The sequence below is a fragment of the Thunnus albacares genome, chromosome 3, assembly GCF_914725855.1.
Source record: "Thunnus albacares chromosome 3, fThuAlb1.1, whole genome shotgun sequence".
NCBI classification, from domain to species: Eukaryota; Metazoa; Chordata; class Actinopteri; order Scombriformes; family Scombridae; genus Thunnus; species Thunnus albacares.
The window spans coordinates 35,016,856-35,039,992 of record NC_058108.1 but is presented as its reverse complement, the minus strand read 5'-3'; the positions used below and the strand labels follow the sequence as shown (position 1 = coordinate 35,039,992).

Sequence of the window (23,137 nt, the reverse complement as noted above, 5' to 3'; positions counted from 1 at the left end):
TGCACAAACCTAAATCTAATTAAATTTCATGCTCAGTCTCTTCTGATGTACTATTTTCTCTTTTCTCAGGGAGGCTTTGTGGGAACCCTGCGGATCCTTCCAGAATCTGCTCCTTTCTCTATCGGCTCTGATGGGACAGTAAGAGTGAAGAACTCCACAGTTCTGGACAGAGAGACCACCGAAAGCATCACATTTCAGGTAATCTAGCAACCCAGTCATCTATTAATTATACTTCTGCCTTAGCTTTTATGTTTTGGGCAAATTAAACGCCGGTCAGAACTTTCAGTGCCAATGCAGAACGTGCTGTTCTGTTCATAGTGCAGCAAGTTAAACTTTCATCCTGGTGTCCCAGGTTTGGGTCCCATCTCATTCAAATAAGAAATAGTCTGTCCCTAACCCTTAACTAGGTGATTTTGGTTGCCCAACCTCACCTTAAGCATGCATATACATGGCCCTTATGCAGCTTGAAATGTCTCAGAGAAGTTCTTCTTTCATACAAGGGTTTTGTGTTTTCAGGATTTGTTGATAAATGCCACTTTATGGAAGCTGACAGCTTTAGTTTCCTTGGTTGTTCGATCACACATTGCAAGACTGAAATACAAACAGTTTAATATATTTGGAACCAACTTACTCAGGGGGATATTAGAAAAGAGAAATTGAAAAGTATAATTTTCAATTTCGTGGAGTATTTACTAACTGACTACATGTGCAAATTAGTCCAGCCACAGTTCATCTGCTTTCTTTAAAGTACTGCTGAGAAAGACCTCATGCAGGGCTGTTTTGATTCAAGTGGTGTACAGTATATTTGGAAAGAAACAGTACACAAAAGAGTTTTTTGTGGCTGAATGTGGAATATTAGTTGAAGAGAAGACAGATGTACATACACCGTGCAAGAGGAAGTCTATATAAGGACATACTGGTTAAATAGCCAGATGTTGTCAGCTCAACAAAAAGATCAGTAAAAGTATAAATTGGGAAGATTTTATGTGGGAGATTTTTGATAAAACTTTTAAACTTCTTTGACTAGATTATTGCTTTAAACAGATATAAGTTAAAATGCTTTTCTTCTGTTTTAGCTTCACAAAATTTTGGTGCAATCCTTCGGTGAAATAAATAAGGACAAATTAAATTTTACTGCTTAAAGAAGGTTCATGAATCCTTAGGAATTATCCCCCTCAGTGCCTTTCTCAGACATACTTGAACAGTATACTTGACTGCTGAGTTATAATAGTTATAATAGTAGCTATAATGACGATCTTTGAGATTGATTTTTATATCACTTTTTATTTATGTCAATTTTTATATTTTACAAAGGTAAAACAGTGTTGTATCTTGACCTGATTACACTGTAAGCCTAACTTACAGGTTGTTCTTTTGTTAATTTGAAAGATTGAAGCGACAGAGAAGGATCCACCCAACAATGTTGTAGATGTCCAAGTCAATGTAACTCTTCTGGATGAGAACGACAACAGTCCTGCGTTCAGCAGCAGCAAGTACGAAGGGAAGGTGTTTGCAAATCAGACAGTGGGAATGTTGCTGGTTCAGGTGAGTAATTGAAACAATTTTATTCATTATTACTCACACACTGAATGTGAGCTAGTTAAATATTTCTGAATATGGTTTAAAACATTTTTACAAGGTCTATTATTTTATCTACTATTCAGATATTATTCTATCCAGTGTTTAGCACGTGTCCAACTACTGTGTCTATGCCCTGAGTATGCTTATATAGAAGCATAATTTGTTTTCATACATTTAAACATAGTTCTCATAACTTATTTTTTTATTATTCAAAATTGCTAATGTAATTGACACTAGACAATGGGCTTAGCTCATTATTTTGATAACTTGAAACTCATCATCATTAGCAGCACAAATTAACCACGGAGTTCCTCAAGGTTCAATTTCAGGTCCCTTTGTGTTTTTTTCTTTTTGCAATAAATTACATGACACACCTGTTTATGTAACCCTGAACCTTGATTTTTACAACTTAATTAGTCATTTCGTTACTAAATGCCATAGTTATGCCATAGTTCATTGATTAGTCTGATACGTGTCTGCTGGGTTCATTGTGTTATTGTTAAAACCTTACATCTGCTCCATTCTTTAATATAATCAAGATTCATTTATCATTGTTTTGTTTATATTGACAACTTGTTGATGTATATTTTTTTTTCATCTGACATTTTTTGAAGTGCTATTAAGATGATGATTTGTATGATATAACTCAAAGGTTAAGGCAGAAGATCCAGATTATGGTGAAAACGGACAGATCAAATATTCTATTAACTTTGGGAACAACGACAGCTACTTCTCCATTAATGAAGACACGGGAGAGATCTCGCTGGCTAAAACCATCGAACTGCTTGAAAACGGGATTCTGGACTTCCCACTCACCATAACAGCCACAGATGGTAGATTTTAACAGTGCCCCGCACTGCCTACTGCTTGCCAGAGCTAATTATTCAATCAAATTTAATAATCACTTTTATTCTATATCCACTTTTTTATGAATGTGATGATTTGCCAGTTAAAATAAAGAGGAAAATCAGCACTAAATCACAACTTTTTAAGCTACAATCATGATTCATGGCAACATTAATTGAATCCTACAGCCAATATCAATAATTTTCAATTAATTAGAGGCAGAATATTGTTGTTCTTTGCTCTTTGTGGGCTGAAACTTTCAATTGCTGCGCTTCAGTCAGTGATGTCAAGTCAAGCTCTTCATGTTTTGCAGTATCGCATGTCTTGGTATCATCAAATTGTTATCACACCCATATATAGATATTGGATCCCTTATCACATACCTCTATTCACTCCAACTCTCTACTGTGCTTAATTGCAGCTTCCAAAAAGGCTTTTTACATTTGCATTTTTTTTATCCCTGTATAACCCAAACACTACACCATAGAAAGCAACGGACTGCCTTAGCTTTGTTTGTTTAACTTTGTGTCATACTTTGTTCTTCATAATTCATTCAGACCTCACATTAAATCCATGGTTAACATGCTCATAGCATTAATAAAGTAATAAAACCAACATTCATTTGCTAGTAATCTTGTCCATAAAGATTAAAGTCCAGGGCTAAAAGAACTCTAAAGGTCCTAGGTTCGTATCCAAAACCCCTTTCTGGAATCAGGGAGGCCTGCATCAGTCAGTTTTTGTAGATTTCCAAAGTAGACAATCGAACAATCACCACCACTTAAAACAGTGACTGGTCTGTGTGCAGAGGCGTGAAAGTCTCACTACTACTTCTGTCACTTTTCATGTGTGCAACCAAGTGTTACATCATTAATCCTTTCAAGGCTGGATTGTCCAAAAACATGAGCTGTTATCATCATATTTATGATTCATTGAATCAAGACAATAAGGAGATAAAAAAAAACTCCTGGAAAGAGATGAGACAGCAGGCGAGGCAGTGTGGCAATTCAGAACAGCTATCAACACCACCACGCCTTTTTAAATATGGTCAAATAACAAGTTGTACAAACTAAATTTTTTTTTTTGAAAAGGTAACTGCAGCTACATGCTTGTGATTGAGTAGCATGACAACAATCTCAGCTGCTCACTGTGACTTCATCCACTTCGAAATCATACCTAAACCCCATGAGCCAATCACATCATTCTGTTGGCACACACAGCTTATTTCAACATAATAATAAATAATCAGCCTCTCTGTGTTCAAATGTTATCTTTATGATACAACTCCGTACCCAAAGCAGAAGATAAAAAAAATTTATCACACTATAATATTGTAATTCATTATGATATTCTTCTGCACCTCTAGGCGGCATCATACCACACTCCTCCTCAGTACAGGCGAACATTCGTGCTTCTGGTGACTCCAAACCTCAGTTTTTACAAAAAGTTTTCAATGGCACTGTAGAAGAAGAACAGGATCCAGGAGTTTTGATCGTCAAGGTAAGTCAGAGATGTTTTAAATTTAAAAGCTGATTCAGAAAGACGAGTGATTCAGACTCTCTTTATCAACACTGGTTGGTAATTAGTCAAATAATTTTTGCATCCTGCTCATCTGTATGTATTCAGGTTAACTTCCACGCAATACCTGCTGAAGTTCCTGTGACTCTCCAAGTAGACACATATGCCGACAAGTTCGCCATCTCACCCACTGGTGAATTTACCACCACACTGAAGCTTGACTACGATGAAGCCCCGCACAACTACACTGTGCAGATCTCCATCTCCGATGGCACCAACAGTGACACTGCTGTTGTGGAGGTTCAGGTTACTGACATCAATGATAACAGTCCTGTTTTTGCCTCCAATTCTGTCACTAAATCAGTCCCAGAGGACGCAGAAGTAGGATCCAATGTTACTAGAGTTCTAGCTACAGACAAAGACAGCAGCTTCAACAAGGAGATCAGATACTCTCTGAGAGGAGGAGAGGGGAGGTTCTCTATTGATCCTGTGTCTGGGATCGTGAGTGTGGCTGATGCTCTTGACAGGGAGAGCAAGGCTGAGTACAACCTGCAGGTGATAGCTGAAGACCAGGGTCGACCAGCCAGGTCGTCCACGGCCACCCTGCTGATCCAAGTGTCCGATATCAACGATAACGTCCCCAAGTTCTCAGAGGCAGAGTACGAGGTTGAAGTCTTAGAAACAGAGTCAGTGGGTACAAGCGTGCTCAGCTTATCAGCTGTAGACCCTGATGAAGGTTCAAATGGGAACATTACTTACAGTATTTTCAAGCAAAGTCCCTCATCAGACCCTGCTGTCTTCGAGTTGGACTCTTCCAGCGGGACTCTGCGGCTGGCCCAACCTCTGGACTACAGTGAGGTGAAGGTGTACAGGCTGATGGTTCAGGCCTCTGATGGGGGAACTCCCTCTCTGGTTGGGAACGGCTCTGTGGTTGTGAAGGTGAAGGACGTGAACAACAACCCACCTGAGTTCAGTAAGGAAAGTTATGACGTGGCCGTCTCTGAGAACCTGGCCAGCGGTGCATCCATCCTGACCCTGGAGGTCACTGACAAGGATGAGGTGAGTTACGTTACCTGGTTCTATTCAGCAAAACTATTTGGTATTTACCCCTATAAGAGCAGATTCTTGTGTGTAGTGGTGTTAAATCAAGTCAATTTTATTTGTATAGCCCAATTTCAAAAATTTGCCTCAGGGGGCTTTACAGTCTGTACAGCAATACAACATCCTCTGTCCTTAGACCATAGACTGTAAAAAATAATGGACGTAGCCACCGTGATGTCACCCGTTAGTTTGGGGACTCATGTTTTGAAGCCTCGAGTTTGCATTTTGACTGTTGCCATCTTGGATTTTTGGAGCCAGAAGTGACCATCCTTGGATGAGAGTGTGGAGCTGACCCTAACGCTACCAGCTAGCTGCTAGCTTGGTTAGCATGGTGCATTTACAGTCTATGGTTAACTGTGATAATGCTAATGCTAATTTAAGCGAAAAACAGGCTTAAAACCATTAAAACAAAATGTATTTACCGGAAAAAACTGAACATCTGACTCCTTAGAGGGTCTTTTAGCACAACCATATGCTGAGCAAGACTTTTTTTGGTGACCAAAATGTTACCGTTAACTTAAAATAAAAAATAAAATAAATAGTGACGGCTACGGCTGCGCCTTCACTCTGTGAATCCAGGGATATACCATGGTTACATTACCTAACCAATGCTGTCGCTGTGGTAGTGACCTGCTTGTGACCCACCTACCTGTCTCTCAAAGTGGCCACACCCTTAAGTATGCATAACTTTAAGCCTTAATAAAATTTTAATAGGTGAGGTATATAAAAATTCAACTCTGTACAGTTGTCATGAATGGGGAAATTAGTTATATAGACCAAAAACCTTTTTTTTGCACCAGGCTGTAAACATGTTAATTTCTGCTGTAAAGTTGGGCATTTTAACATGGGGGTCTATGGGGATTTACTGGCTTTTAGAGCCTCAAGTGGGCATTCAAGGAATTGCAGTTTTTGGCATTTCAAGAAGAAACTTGAAGAAAAAAAATGGAAGAAACCTCAGGAAGAGCAACAGAGGAGGGATCCTTCTCCCAGGATGGACAGATGTGCAATAGATGCATGTGTACAGAAAAGAATAAGAAAGACAAATTACAGAATACGGCATTAAACAGTATAACAAAATCATAATGGATTTATATTATATATGAAGAATGTGATGAAGAGGAGGCTGAGCAGCTTCCAGGTGCCACCAGGACAGAATAGGACCTGAGGCACATGACCTCCATTACCATGGAGACCTGGCAGGAGGACAGACTACACATGCACATAGAGGAGACTCACATCACACCGTTTACATACATGAGAAAAGAAACAATAAAATAGGGAGAGAGGAGAGAGGGGCACATAGCTCTGACACTCATGTGCTTGTGTATGCGCAAACAGAGGCTAAGACAGATGCAATGGTTATCAGGACAGTTGCAATAATCAATAATCTCATCGGCAGGACAGTAAATTCATTTGTGTTCTTACTTGTACTTTGGAAATTAACAGTTTGTTTGGTCAGCAGGACATTTGCTACCAAAAAGCAGCTGAGTCACCACTAGAATTTCTGTAACTAGAAAGCTAGAGAGCTCAAAGCTTTTCCAAGGCTGCACAATGCTCTCACTTTATTATTTTAATAATAGAAAATATTTAGAAAGCAGTCATCTGTATAAGGATCCAGAACATAGCCAAAATATCTAAATCCTGTCTGGTAATATACTGTAATACTTGGAGTTTGTAAAAGAAAAAGTGTGAAAAATTACATGTGAGTCAAATTCATGTTGTATTCATGACTTATGGCAGTTTTTCTTCAATAATTTGGCAACTAGTTACAGGATAATGTATCAAATATATCAAATATTTATGTAACATCAGTGAAGATTGGATAAAATTTGCTGTGGAAAAAAATGATGAGCAAAAGATAAAAATATTTGAAGAAACACAGTTTCTGATTCATCTTGATTCACGGCGGAGGCGTGAGGGCCCGTTCAACGCTGCTTGCAGCTTTAATTATTGATGCATTTTACACAGAACTGCTACAGATGACCTGATTGTTGAACTGTGTTCCAGTAAATTGCAGTTATCTCCTTATCTAATAGATTTAAAGATTTGTTTTGGACCTTGGCACTATTGTTTTATGATCATAGTGATTTATTGGGACTATTGCTTTCATTTCCCTGATCATACTTTTTTTTCTGATAAGTATTTACAGCTACAGTACTTCAGTGCTGAAGATTATCTCTGACTGTGCTGTCAGCTGATGTATCTAACACACCTCCTCATCATCATCATCATCTTCTTCTTCTTCAGGGTGGATTCTCCAATGGTTACTTCCTTTATACCAACAATACCTTTGACATTAACAATCAAGGTGTTGTCTCCCTGAGAAAGGATGTCACTTTGGACAGAGAGACAAAGGATAGCTACATATTACAGGTAAAACCACTATTTTCCACAACATGATGTTTTTATCTCCTGGTTTTTGTCTGTTTCAGTGAAGATGTTCAGTTCTCGGGGAGTGCGGCTCCCCAAAACACACAGCAATGTACATCTTCTGGGGGACATGTCAGAAACATTATCTGATACATACACACTTCTTTTCACTTCTCACTTCATATTTTGATATTTCATTTCATTTCATTTATTATATCTATACACAGTTCCAGAAAAATAAGTGATTCATAAACAGAATACAGTTCAGTTTCCTTGTACACCTTGTTCTTGTATAGACAATCTTTATTCTGTTGTTTTATAATGCTTTTATTTCTTGGTGTAAAAATGGTCTTTACTGTATGCCAATTTTTTTTTCCTGGGATGGCGAAGTCATAACTCGCCCTACTCTGCCTCTGACTGGCTAGTATTCGTTGCCTTCATTGGTTGGGTTGGTTAGGTTTACGCATTTAGGAGCAGGGCCGTGCAGAGAATTTTAGAGGGGTAGGTGCTCAAAGTTAAAAAGGGGCACATGGAACAAGACTGTTAAACAGCATACACCGACATCACTTACAGCATAACCTGTTGAATTATAGCAACATTTATTCAAACCGAATATAACATGGAATCTTACAACAAATCGCATCATATCATATCATTGTCCCCCACCTGATGTAATAGGAGTGGGGGACAATGACAACGATTATGACTATGATTCTCTCTCCATTGTGTCCATGTGTGTTCTGTTGGCAGTAACTTGCTCTTTAAGTAAACAAACCAGACTTCATTTTAGAATCAATTTAAAGTCACAGCAGTCTTATTCAGCAGCGCAAAAATCACTCAGCTGTCTCATCTCAACTATCAAATAGCATCTCACATGTTCCTGACTCTGTAACCCCAACATGAAAATTATATTTGAAATTACTGCCTGTCATTATAACAGCAATAATAAACGCCAAGATGACTACACATGTAGCAATCCAAACATTCACTTATCTGTGAGCATCTCTCACAAAAAAGTTTACATAATTTCAAAACAAAAACAAGGACAAAAACATTCGTAAACTGAATGTGATGACACATCAAACTGTACAACAAACAGAGCTGTCGGTGTTATTTTCCTCCACCACTTCTTACAGCCATATGAACTGTAGCTGTTATGCAGAACAGCCATAGTGATAGATTTCTACCTCATAATCATCACTAAGGCACACATATTCTACCTGATGGGGCACATAGTACAGTTGCTGTTGAGGGGGTTGCTGGGGAGGTTGCTGCCATCATAGAGTGCTTTTCATTACGCTAACATGTCACCTCGCTTCCCTCACTCCCGTCTCTTCACGAGGACGGAGGAACTTAATTCACCAAACGAGACGTCCTCGCCCCACAGTCTATGGTCCTCGCTCACTCCAGCGTCATTTTGAGGAGACACAAGTACTCATGACGCACTTCACCCTAAATGTCAAATATGTAGAAGTCTGCTCTAAATGAGTAGAACTTATTAAGTAACAGTTTAAACGTTAACGTTAAGTAAATGTAAACGTTAAGTTTAAACTTAAAATTCATTCATACAATTAATTAATACTTTACACTGTTACTCAATAATTTATACATATTGATAGCTGGAAGGAAAACACCTGATTACTGCTCCAATATGTATCATTTGATTACAGATCTATAGCAGCATCTGGCTGTCACAGAATAAGACACAAATAGACAATTTAAACCCGTTAATTACTGAACGAACAGAACTGACATAAAGGAGCAAAAAAACAGCTGTCGCCTGCAGAATGTCTAAATAAAATGTTGCTTATTTAGTTTGTGAAAATCTGACGTGATGATTTTATAGGAGACGCAGCTGTGCAGCATCATGTTTTCACGAAGGAGCTGAGACGCACTGAAACACAGAAGAAGAAAGGAGAAGCCTTTTGGCTCATGAATAAAAAAAAGTCACAAGAGTGTTTTTTGTGATTGATTCACGATTTGGTAATTTTCATTTTATGAATAAATATGATCAGCTGCTGTTGATGCTTTCACGCTCCACAGGTAGTTTTGCTGATCTGCTGTTTGACAACAACAGCCGACTGTTTACTGTCCTGTCAGATCAGCTGACCAATCAATGAACACATAACATTACTGTTACATAACGTAATGAAAAGCAGCACACTGTGGTTAGCTTGCAGCTAACTGAACAGGCTGCACAACAAACGTGCTCACTTCACTTCGTCTTGTAAAATACACCAAACAACGCGCACATAACACCGCTGCAAACCTCGTTTGCAGCTGAACTTCTCCCGTTTTAGAGCGAAATGAAATCCTAAATCATTGTTATTTCTCCCGCTGAGCGTCAGTCTGCAGTGTCCCTGGTTGCTGCAGCAACTCAGTTACTACTGTTAGGGCACGTCACGGATGACCTCAGGTGAAAGGTCATCATATGACTGACGGCAGCGGTCATGACTGTCATTTTATTTATAGCTAAATCATTATTAATTGTGAAATGTTCTTCTTGAAGGGCCATGCAGGCCTTCACAAAAATTAAATAAATAAATAAATAAATATGCCTTGACAAAAGGGCATTTTGGACATCAAGGGGCAAAGGGGCAGGTGCTCGAGCAGTTTTTTCATTCGCAAGATTCAGAAATATTTGTGAATTTTATTTTAACCTGTTAAATATTTGATTATTAAAACACATTTTAAAGCATTCATTTAATTTAAAATACAAAACACATTTGTGAATCGTATTTTGTGCTTGTGTTGTGACAAAAATAATCCTGTAAAAAAGGTTTTGGACAACAACTTTAAACTTTGAAAGATCTAACTTTTTGTTTTATGAAACAAACATAATTGCATGAAAGATCCTCAGAGACATCGAAAGCAGTTAAAATCATGTGTATTTGCTCAGCTGAGTTCATATATTTGTGTGTCTGTATTGAGGTTGTGGCGGTGGATCATGTGACAGACGGTCTGAGAGCCACAGCTCAGCTTAACATCACCGTCCTGGACTACAACGACAACGCCCCACAGTTCCCAGATATCCCAGATCCCCTGTTCATCCCCGAGGGCGACTACTCAGAAGATACTCCAGGGGAGGTGTTCCCCATCCGGCCCACAGACGCCGACCTCGGCCTCAACGGAGAGGTCGCCCTCACTCTCGCCTCCGATAACTCACTCTTCAGATTCAGAGAGGTGAGGCCCAGAGAGGATTGTGGGAATGTTTTTCAGCTTGTGCTGCGTCAGTGCTCTGAAATCGTATTTTTGTGTTGCAGGACGGGATGCTGCTGGCTGTTGGCGCTCTGGATCGGGAGAGCAAGGAAAGTTACGATCTGCTTATTAGGGCCTCAGACAAAGGCAGCCCGCAGAGAGAGGTACGAAATAGCAGCAGAAAAGATGGAGACAGACTCTGTAAACACACAGGAGTCAAACAGATGTTCAACTTTTAACTTAATTATGCATAAATTGGTGTAGGTGATATTGTTTTCATAGCTGCTTTGGTTTGGTTTCAGGTAAATGACAAAATAATGTTTTAATAATGAAAAGATGCAATTTGGTAGTGCAACAAATAGATTAATATATCACTGTGAAAATGAAATGAAAGACATGCATGTTGAAAGTATGAATTTATATTGGCAGTGAAGTGCACCTTTCGACCCTATTACACCCAAAATTAAAGCAGCCATTTGCTAGTCATGACTTGAAGGGCAGTAAATTTTTCACAAAATTAACTTTTCAAAGGTGAAATATATTCACTGTAATAAACTGTATTGTATATACACTCTGCAAGCACTGTGCAATCCAATCCAACAGCTCTGCCATAAATTCTACTTTTACAAAGCTTCTACATTTTCAATTTTTTTTTTTCATTGTCAGAAAGGTGATAATTCTACTTTATGTTTATTATGGAGGTTGTAGTGGATGGTGATGGTGTACTGGAGTGCATTATATTGAAAATTGGTTCCACTATTTTGTCCACCCCATTATCATGTACATGAAGGCACTTGATAGGGAGACATTAGATTGTACAGGTGTTCCTAATAAAGTGCTCAGTGAGTGTAGAATGACTGAAAACAGCTAATTTCTTTCCATCATGTTGACCTTTATTCATTAGGACCCTGAAGTGACTTAAATCTTACATTAAATTAAGTCAAATTAAATCTTAAACACATTTATCACTACACTGTGGTCTTAAGTTCTATAATTAAAGCTAAAAACAGAAGAGCGTAAAAATTGAAAAGCTAATAAAAGATAACAGAACAGGAGTAACATGATCCAAACTGATGAAACAATCTAAATCTTTGGTTTGTGTAATGCTTATCAGTTCAATTTTCCATATAAAACATGAATAATAGAACATTTTAAAATTTTAGTAAGTTTTTAAAATTTCATTAGATCAATGTACAATTAAGATTTTGGAGTTGTTAGTATTAGTAGAATTGTTGTTATGTTGTTTATTAAATTGTACCTTATGCCTCAGAACATCACCACCATCAGCGTGAGCCTCATTGACGTCAATGACAACAGGCCGGAGTTCAGCTCCAGCAGCTACGTCAGCAGCATCCTGCTGAAAGACGCAGAGGAAGGGAAGCTGCTGCTGACGCTCTCCGCCACCGACAGAGACGCCAAGAACAATTCGGTCATCACCTACAGGTCAGCTCACATCCTGGTGCCAACACTCACACATTCCAGACATGATATTGGAATAAATAAAAGCTTATGATCTTGTTGAATCACTGAACGCTGCTGAAACTATTGTTCTTCTGCATTAACTAGTTAACTAACTAGAATTACTTAGTTAGCTAACTAGAATTAGTTAACTAACTAGAAATGATCATTTATCACTTTATAAGCTGGCTGCTACAGTGTCTGACTGTAATTTTACAAAACCCCCTGTTGCTGCTACAACTTGGGCTCACCCGTGACATCACTGACAATAGGGGGTGGGGAATATGGACTAGATCCGCAAGGAAAACATCCGGAGAAGTTCTGTCCAGTTGTGTACCGAGTTCTTTCCTTCATCCATGGACTTACTGTTCGCCCTTGTTTGTGGGCATGTGTGTGCGTTTATGAGCATATATACCACACATTGTACATGTTGATGTTATCCACAAACAACCCTTCAGTAAAGTATTCCGACAGTGAGAAGGAACACAATCTGTGGAAGCTCTTTCTTCATTGAATAAGTTGCCTAAGCCTTCTGATAGAGGCCAGGAATATCAGGTTGTGGCATGCCAGTGACTATCGCACACAATGTCCCCTACAGTAATTAAACTGCACTTTATGCAAAAACCTGATCACATGAAAACATAAAATTACAACAAACTATTTATTCCTTTTTAAAATGTTAAAACCTTTTAAAAATCATGTAGTTGTGGTTTACAGTAAAATTAATAGTATATTTGTATGATTTCCCAGCAGTGGTGGTAGAAGTACTCAAATCCTTTACTTAAGTAAAGGTACCAATACAGCAATGTAAAAATACTCCATTACAAGTAAAAGTACTGCATGAAAAATCTTGCTACAGTAAAAGTACATAAGTATTATCAACTTGATGTAGTTAAAGTATTGCAGTAAAAGTAGTAGTTTGGTCCCTCTGACTGATATATTATTATATATGACAGCATTATATATGACATCAGTAGACTAGCTGAAATAACTTGCAAAGCATTGCTGCAAATACAACACTGGTTCAGCATCACCATCTGTACAACTTTGTAGATTTTGGGTACCCTGGTATATTACATTTAAGAGATATGGCAGTTAATAAGTAGTGGTGGTGGGGCTATTGGTGCCATGATTCAGTGTGTCCTGCAGATTCTCACAGAGAATTTGTGTACCAACTTTCATTTTATTAAAGACAACAGAATTGCAGAAATATCATGTTATAATGTTACTGTACTGTGGGTAGCATTATATTAAATGTTACACACTTGTGCAGTGTGGCTTTGTGTACAACACTCCCACATTTGGTTGCATTTCAATTTAGCATTGAAGAGTTCTGGCCCATTAAGGGTATCATCCACATCTTCAAAAGTTTGGCAACCAATTACAGAAAAACAATAAGTGATACCAAGAAATTAACTCATAGATTTTGTACCAAGTTTGGTGAAGATTAGATGAAAGGTGTGCCAACAGAAGCAAAAAATCCTAAATGGCGGAAATGGCCTCCTCTGTGTTTCCCCACAACTGCCCTGTATCATAAAAAAACCTTTGAAGAACAATAGTGTGAATGTTTGTCAGCATGATTTAACATTAAGAACATTTGGACCGTATATTTTCACGCTTCTCAGGGCACATTCAGACCTGTTGTGGTTGTTGTTGTTGTGGATGTTGCAGTTGCTGTTGTGGTTGTAGTAGTAGTCATAGTAGTAGTAGTAGTAGTAGTAGTAGTAGTGGTAGTCGTCGTAGTAGTAGTAGTACTATCTGGCCAGCACCAGTAGCGCTGGCATGAACCCAGACCAGTCGCACACACAATTAGAAAACCGGGACCAGCTGCAGTGAAATACTGCCTTCCAGGACCCCCAAGTACTACTCACCAAATGTAGGGTTGCCATTAATTTACTGCAAAATTAACAATGTCTTGCTGTTGCTGAAATTACCAGTTTTTAACACTTTTATAAGTAAATAGTTTAATTCATTTTCTACTTTTATAGCAAAATAATGCCAAAAGGATTGCATTGTTTATTACTGTTAATTTGCACTTTTCAGTGGCATACTTACAGATTTTTACTGTAAACTGCAAAATGTATGACATACTACTCAACACATTATTGTGTAACTGACTACTAACACTGAGGACTACAGTGAGTTTAAATTTAAATATTTTTTCCACAAACCTTATTTCTTGACATAATTAGTCATTGACAGTATTTACAACGGTGAATAAACAGCCATTTGAACTGTGACTTAAAATGTTAAGACAACTTCAAGGTATTTCTTTCAAACTATGTATCACTATTAACATTTTAAATTAATGATGATGAACATTTATACACAATTAGAAAGTAATAGAAAAAACAAAGTATAGAGCTCATTCAAGTAATTAAACATTCAAAAGTAATTTAAAAAGTAAACACTTAAACAAGTAGTGCAGTCTGTCTGAACATTGTAAACAAAGAAAGCAAAGCATAAAACAAAAAATATCAACATACTCCTCTAATGGGATTCTTTCCAACAACGGGAAATATATCATATTAGATATATTTGGGGGGGGGGTTATTGGTATTTTATATAAAATTCAATTAAAAAACTTTCCATTAAAAAAAAACCTGCTCCTCTAATGCAAACTGTAACCAAACTGTCCAAGTGTGTATTTATAAGGGTTTGCAGTGACTGAGTGAATGACTAGTTTCAACTACTTTATTTATCCATTACAAGTAAAAGTCCTGCATGAAAAATCCTCCTACAGTAAAAGTACATAAGTATTATGAGCTTGATGTAGTTAAAGTATTGCAGTAAAAGTACATAAGTATTATGAGCTTGATGTAGTTAAAGTATTGCAGTAAAAGTAGTGGTTTGGTCCCTCTGACTGATATATTATTATATATGACATCATTAGATTATTAATAGTGAAGCATCAGTGTTAGAGCAGCATGTTACTGTTGTAGCTGCTGGAGGTGGAGCTAGTTTCAACTACTTTATATACAGTTAGCTAGTTTAGTCCAGTGGTTCCCAACCTAGGGGTTGGGCCCCTCCAAAGGGTCAGCAGATAAATCTGAGGGGTCGTGAGATGATTAATGGGAGAGGAAAGAAGAAAAAACAAAGTTCTGATACACAAATCTGTTTTCAGTTTTTGGACTTTTTCTCTAATCTTTGATTTTTGCTGAAATATTGGATCATTTGAACATTTATTGAAATGAAAGCATGTGAGAAGTTTAGAGGGAAAAATCACTATTTGGTGGAGCTGTTAACAACTCATAGACATGTGAAATGTGACCCCGACTACACACTGCTTTTTGTAAGACGTCAAAAGACAAAAAGGTTGGAAACCACTGGTTTCATCTTTAACAATGTGTTGTATTTTAAAAGCTTGTTATATTATCCATTGTGTCAAATCTTCATCTGAAAGATGATAAATAGATAAATGTAGTGGAGTAGAAAGTACAATATTTCCCTCTGAAATGTAATGGAGTGGAAGTATAAAGTAGCATCAAATGGAAATACTCAAGCCAAGTACAAGTACCTCAAAATACAGTACTTGAGTAAATGTTTCTGAGTTACTTTCCATCACTGTTTCCCATCATGTTTAATGTTAAATGTTGGTGTTTTTCACTCTCTGCTTTCGTAGCTTCTGTGAAGGAGGTTCTCCATATTTGGCCTTAAACAGTAAGACCGGGGAAGTGTCTTTGACCTCTGACCTTGCTGATGTCACAGAAGACACCACAGTAGTGCTGACAGCCATGGCTAAAGACCACGGCCATCCTCCTCTGAACTCCACAGGTCAGTCTGACAGCGTTGTTTGTTTTACTCAACATTAATAACTTACAAGCCTCCATGTTGAATTAACCGAGATAACCATCAGACCATCAGCAACATAAAGAAGATTTATGTAGAGAAAACTTCAGTGTGTTAGAAACAGAAGCAGCCATGTTTTTCTTTTTAGCCAAGTCATTTTGACATGTGATTTGTGATGCACTATCAGGGGCAGCATCATTTATTTAAAGGGGACATATGCTTTTTGTGATTTTCTGTTATTGTATTTATATATTATTATGATGACCGATATCTATGCTAAACATGGTCAAAGTTGCAAAACCTGAGGTCAACATATGTAGATTTGCTGCCTGCAAGTCAAAAGTCAGGGTTTCAAACAGAGTGGGCTCATCAGGAGGCGGGGCCTTAAAGAGACAGGAGCTAAAACAGCCTGTTTCAGACAGAGGCTGAACTGAGGGGCTGCATAAAGGACCAGTATAAGATAAAAAATACTGTAAATCATGCAAAGATATTCCAGTAGAAAGAACTGTAAATGTGCAACATAGTCCCCTTTAATGAGTATGAGTCAAAATACAACTTTCATTTATCATTTCAAACTGTAAATAATTAGAATTTTTTTGTATATGGTGACTTACACCATCTTATAAATTGACTTATGTATTTAATCATTTATTTTCTTTCATCTATTTTATCTAGTTCTGATTTTATTTTACATCTGTTATTGGTTTTATTACATTTTGATCATTTTTATTTTGCAAATTATTTTACTGTTTACATTTGTTTTACGTCATCGTCAGTCACCTGCAAAGCACTTTGAATCATGTAAACCTCTTCGAAAGGTGCGATACAAATAAAGTTTGATTGTTTGACTTACAATACTATATTATTTATAACATAACAAAGAAGCTGTTGGAACAATCACAGTTTCCTTCCATGAAAAAGTTTCAGCTTATCAGCGCAGGTTACTACGTCAGTGTTTTCTGTAAATACTGTATATGTGTTGTGCTGCTTCCTCGCAGCCCGTGTCGTGGTCAGTCTGGAGGAGGGCGTGGCCTTCCAGAGCTCCTCCTACAACTTCAGCCTACCTGAGAACCGGCCAGCCGGCGTGACGGTGGGGAAGGTCTGGGCCTCATCAGGAAGTGACCTATACGACGTCGCCTACACTCTGAAAACACACACTGATGTGTTCTCCGTCAACGCCAACGGAGCGATCCTGACCAAAACAGAGCTGGACAAGGAGAAGCAGGAGTGGTACATCCTGGACGTGGAGGCAGTGGACACGAGGTCCCCCCCTACAACAGCCATAGCAATGGTACGACCTGTTCTGTCTCAGTTTATTTACATCCTGATCCAACAGACACTGCGTCCTCATTCACACCTGGTATTAACATGTGATCTGTACTGTATTAATAAACACTATTATCTTGATTGTACCTAATTGTGATCTGATCTCAAATTAACTAGCTGAGTCTGACAAACTTGATGTGAACCAGCTCAAGGAAAACAAAACAGCGGATGGGAATTATTCAGTTTTTGCAAGGGAAGACAAAGCTTCCTTGTTAGGTGACCTTCCAACTTGCTGGGTCAATTTTCTTCTTAAAGAGGACATACTCTGCACGTTTCCAGGTCTATATTTATATTCCGGGGCTCTACTGGAATATCATTGCATGATTTACAGTTAAAAACTCCTTATTTATCTTATACTGGCCCTTCAGCCCCTCAGTTCAGCCTCTGTCTGAAACAGGCCGTTTTAGCTCCTGTCGCTTTAAGGCCCCCCTCCTGATGAGCCCACTCTGTTCTTTTTGTTATCAATTGTTTTTACTTCCAAAGAAAAAAGATAACAGAATTTGTTACCATAACAACACAAAATAACAAAGTATAATAATATAAGATATCCCACTATAACATGAAGGGGGCAACAGATTTGAAACATTCCAGTAAAGTCTGATACTAATTATGATCTGTCAAAACGCAACTGACAATAAGGCAGACAGTTTTTAGGGATTCTTCAAGCAATTAAGATAAACTAAAGTTGCATTCATTTTCTCAAATGAGCGGATTGAATACATATCTTCATAATTCATGATGATAAACTGTTAAACGATACCGATACCATTCAACTTAACAGTTAGGAGATTGCTTGAGCATTTACTGTGGTAATACTTATTCAGTTAGTTTGCTGAAAAATCAATGATTGGACTGGATGTTGAGATACTTATCACCCTGTAGCTAACAAAGGGTAATCCCTCCCTCCCTCCCACCCATGTGGCGCCCAGTTCCCTCCCCTCCCAACCCGCAATAGTTCATTGATACATGCTGGAGAAATGCATAAAATTACAACATTACATCAACTTACAATTGCATATCTTATAATGTCACATGCAAACATATTCAAACCAACATCTGTTTAACCTCTGCTATTGCAGAGGCCCATGACTGGACAGTCGATTCTTTAGCTCCGTGTATTCTAGCTATGGATTCCTCCATGTACAAAGTACTCAGGAAAAACATCATCCATTGAGAATAGGTAAGGGAATTAGGTGGTTTCCATCTAAGAGCTAGCATTTTTTTGCTGCAGTAATACCCGCAAATAAGATAAAAAATTTGGTAGATGGCAGGTTAAGTGTTGAAGTATCGTTCAGAATCACCAATCTGGGACAACATGGAATGTGTTCCCCCAGAAGATTTAATAATGCAGAAGTTACTACTTTCCAGAATGCAGCCACACCAGGGCACTCCCAGTACATATGTACAAATGAGCCCACACAGCCTAAAGTACATAGATGACAAAATGGATAGGGTAAGAGTTTCATAAGATGGAATTTTCTTGGAGTTAGATAAAGTCTATGTAAAAATTAAAATGAATAAGTTTATGGTTAGGATTTTTAGCTGTGCGGTCCAAATTATCCCAAACTGTAAACCAATTGATCTCACCACTGAGATGTTCAAACTCTCTTTCCCACACTTGATGGACAGTGAGAGGACCACACGAAGAATTCAGTAACAAGTTATAAACCTTGGAAACTAAACCACTTGCCCAAACTCCCACATTAAATAAGAGATGGAGTTCATGGGTGTAGAGAGGTTGCCCACAGGGAACACCATGAGTGTGCATGGATGCTCTAAGTTGTAGGTATAAGAAAAAGGAGAAGCCAGGTAGGTTATATGTTATTCGCAAGTCATTAAATGTTCTGAGACCTTCCTCATTACACATGTCAGACAATGAGTGGATGCCTCTATTACTCCATTGAGGAAATGAAAACAGGGTACCTCCTGTAAGAAGAGCATAATTATGAAAAATGGGACTGTGATTATGCCACTTTAGTGAGTTGCTTTTTCTACAAAGTACCAGGTTGTTAAAAGGAAAGACATAATAGAGCCCAGTTTGGATTTGAAGAGTTTAGGAGACAGGTTTGAATATGTTAGATCTTGTAAGCGATGTGGGGAGGCCAGGTTTTCCTCAAGAGCCTGCCATGAGACTGATGCATCGGGGTCTAACCAGATTGATAACGGGCACAACACAAAAGACCAAAAATACAACCTGTTTAAAAAAGTTAGGGACGGCTAGTCCTACTTCCTGTCTACCACGCTGCAGAGTTGTCAATTTAAGGCGAGGACGCTTGCCCTTACAGATAAATTTAGAGATGAGACTGTGAATCTTGTCCCAGTGGTTGAGGGGTCAAAAAATGAATTTAATGGAAGTAATGATGACTTAGACCAGTTAATCTCATATCCTGACAAAGCACTAAATCTTCAAAAGTATCCAGGACTTGAGGAATGGAGGTTGGGACATTATCTAAGTAAAGTAAAATATCATCTGCAAATAATGATAGGTGGTGAGATGTGGTATAAAAAGTAATTGGAGAAATCAATGGATGCTGCCTTATCTTTTGAGCTAATGGCTCAAGTGAAAGGGCAAATGATAAAGGTGATAGAACGCATCCCTGCCTAGAACCCCGTGATATGGGGAAGGAAGATGAAAAAATGTTCCCTGTAATGACCGTAGCTGAGGGATTAGCATATAACATTTTTATCATCGTAATGAAACTTGGACCCAAGCGGAATCTGTCAAGTACATACCATAAATATTCCCACTCTAGGTGATCAAAAGCCTGTTTAGCATCTAAAGAAAGGACTGCACAAGATGAGGGAATGTCGTGAGAGAAGTTGATCACATGGAGTAGTCTACGTATGTTATCTGCCCGCTTGATGAGTTTTAATAAAACCAGACTGATCATGATGTACAAGTTTGGTCATATGTGTTTCAAGTCTGGTGGCTAACACTTTGGCATATATTTTAATTTCGGCATTAAAAATTGACAAGGCTCTATAGCTATTATGAAGGGTGGAGTCTTTGTTTGGTTTTAAAAGAACAGTGAGAATGGCAGAGTTAATATCACTATTAAAAAATCCTCTATCAATAGAAGTAGTGATCATCTGTTACATAAATTTACCTAAGCGATCCCAAAACACCAGGTAAACTTCAGGAGGAATACCATCTCAACCTGGTGATTTGCCCTTTTTCATTAGTTGTGTGGCATTTTCGAGTTCCTCAAAGGAAATAGGGGCCTGTAGTTGATCAGGTTCCTCCTGATTTAAGGTCGGGAGATTTAGGTTCTGAAAAAAAAGATCACATCTATCTCTGTCTAGGGTAACTTCTGAAGAGTACAACTTTGCATAAAAATTTCTAAATTCACTATTTATTTCCTCGGGTTTGGAAACAATATTATACGAGTGACTGGACTTGATAGTGGAAATAGTGGAGAATTTGTCATTATATCTCAATCTCTTAGCAAGAAGATGACTAGGTCTGGAGCCGTTAAAATAATAATTTCTTCTAGTTTTATGAATGAGAAATTCAGCTCTATGTCTGAGAAGGGAATTCTAATTCTAATTCTATGCGTGTTATCTGAATATCCTGGTCTCTAATCTTGCAAAATGTTAACTGTTGTTGCTTTTCCAATTCAAAAAGCTTTGATTCCAATTCATGAATTTTATTAAACCGAGCTTTATTAAGATGAGGGGCAAAAGATATGGTAATGTTCCTAATGCACCCCTTTAATACCAAAATATCCAAGGATCATCCACAGTACCAGTGTTCTCAGACACAAATTTGTCAAGTTCACACCTGAAATATTTACAATAATCAGTATTTTTCAAAAGAGTGATGTTGAATCGCCAGCGTGATGCTTTAGCAGGTGAATTTAATAAAAGAAGTTTAACCAATAGGATAGAGTGGTCAAAGACAAAGGAGAGGGAAGCATTGTTGCATCATATATTTCAGAGATTCCTGAGGAGATAAAAATATAGTCAATGCGCGAGTAGGATCTATGTCTATTGGAGAAAAAGCTATACTGCCTAGCTGAAGGGTTAACCACTCTATATGCATCCAGTAAATTAAATTCTGGTATCATATGTGACAAAGAGGTTGAAGCTGATATTTGAGAATGAGAACGATGATCCTGTAAGACTGAGTGATCTAATTTAGGGTCTAAGGCAGCATTCATATCCCCTCCTAAGATTAAAACAAAATCCTGGAGTTCTGAAAGTATCCCACATTGAAAAAATTCTTGGTCAAATTTGTTAGGGGCGTAAATAGATATAAACGCTAATTTACGTCCAGAGATAATAGATTTAATCACTGCAATTCACCCATCAATACTACCAAATTTCTCTAGAATATTTATAGATAGGGAGCGTTTCAGAACATTTAAAGAACCACGGGTCTTAGAAACAAAAGAGGCTGAGGAAGCCACATAATAAAATCTATCCGCAAACCGATGTATGTCGGCTGCTATCAGATGAGACTCCTGTATGAAAACTATATCAATATGCTTCCTATGGAGAAGGTCTAAACAAGCGGAACGTTTGATAGGGTTTTTCAAACCTCTTATATTCCAGCTGGCTAACTGTAAAGTAGTCATGGGGATACTAAGTTAAGTTGAACAAAAGTAAAGGACAATGTAAGACATCCCCATTCTATACAAATAAGTAATATACACAAAAGTTCAGTCACCTGAGTATCGTTGTAATAATAAGAAAGGTGAGAACTATAACCCTCCCAGCCCTGGGCGCCACTGTGCCCAAAAAAATCCCTCAGTGGGGAGTACCCAAAAAGAAAATCAAAAACATAATAAACAGACCTTATCCCCATCCCCATAGCAAAAAGGACAGAAAAAAAAGAAGAAAAGTTTCGTAGACACCTGACACTGAGAAAGGGGGCTACTATTCCTGGTGCAACAGCCCATTCCATTAAAAGCCAAATTAGCTGCCAAACAGGCAGTGATGGATAACTAGCTAATAAATATTAGTGCCGTTGTTTTGCATTGGCAAATTGCTATAAATGAAAAACATATGAAAAAAGAAAAAAAAAGAAAAGAAAATGTGATAAAGGGTAAGCTACAATATTAATAGCATCTCAAAAAATAACAAATTGTCTATATAAACATAGAACATCTTCCCATAAAAAGGAACTTGTAATTAATGAAATGAAAATAACAAATACCAGTCAATGGGTTTCCTCACTGGGGTAGTTCTGTGAACCTGGTATTATGCGATCCTCCAACATAAGCAGTCAAGATTGACCATAGATGTCAAAAGGTCCAGTACTGAATGTTTTTGCCAAGGGCCATTTAAACGCCCACCATCGAAGAATCCTGAGCTTTTAGAAAGTCTTCTGCACCTGTGTGAGAATCAAAGATGCGATGTAGGGAGCCGCGGATCAGTTTGAGCCTAGCTGGATAGAGGTTTGAGAAAGGTTTGAAAACCCATCTTCTTAGCGTTGCCAATAGCAAGAGCGAAACATCGGCGCTGGTCAATGGCGTGGCAGCTGTAGTCCGCACCGAAGCGAATGTCTTTACCGCCAAGAATGAGCAGAGTATGTCTTGCTGCTGTGAGGATCCTGTCTCAGTCTGTGAAACGCAGGATAGTGCGAGGGCCATCAGAGTTGACCTTACTGGATTGGGGGATACAATGTGATCTCATAATCTCAACAGTTTGTTCACCCAGACTGGGGAACCATTTAGGAAGATTAGAAGAGATGAACTGAATAGAATTAGCACCTTCGGCTCCCTCAGGTATCCCCAGAATACGTAGATTATCTCACCGGCTCCGATCTTCTAGGTCTGCTAGCTTAGCCTCAAAGCTCTGCAAGTTAGCATTGTTAAGCTTTGTATCTTTTTCAGCTAATGTCATCCTTTTGGAAAGGTTGTTGCACTCCACACGGAGTTTCTGTATATCATTAGCCCACTCTGTTCTGATTGGTCAACTTCAAGAATCTTCAGGAGGCTTCCTCCGGCTC

General features: G+C 38.2%; 2 protein-coding genes across 2 annotated transcripts in view; both read left to right on the top strand.

The window, feature by feature from the left end:
- The window catches only part of ifngr1 (interferon gamma receptor 1), a 467,767-nt gene that overhangs the window by 124,241 nt on the left and 320,389 nt on the right, over positions 1–23,137 (top strand). The gene's annotated exons all lie outside the window — the stretch shown is intronic.
- The window catches only part of LOC122976633 (protocadherin Fat 4-like), a 40,180-nt gene that overhangs the window by 13,597 nt on the left and 3,446 nt on the right, over positions 1–23,137 (top strand). Inside the window, exons 12-22 of the mRNA XM_044345216.1 lie at positions 70–198; positions 319–352; positions 1,462–1,545; positions 3,791–3,924; positions 4,051–5,001; positions 7,291–7,416; positions 10,345–10,596; positions 10,677–10,775; positions 11,882–12,054; positions 15,692–15,843; positions 16,857–17,149. Of these exons, the coding sequence (XP_044201151.1) occupies positions 70–198; positions 319–352; positions 1,462–1,545; positions 3,791–3,924; positions 4,051–5,001; positions 7,291–7,416; positions 10,345–10,596; positions 10,677–10,775; positions 11,882–12,054; positions 15,692–15,843; positions 16,857–17,149 (2,427 nt within the window). The remainder of the gene's footprint in view (positions 1–69; positions 199–318; positions 353–1,461; positions 1,546–3,790; positions 3,925–4,050; positions 5,002–7,290; positions 7,417–10,344; positions 10,597–10,676; positions 10,776–11,881; positions 12,055–15,691; positions 15,844–16,856; positions 17,150–23,137) is intronic.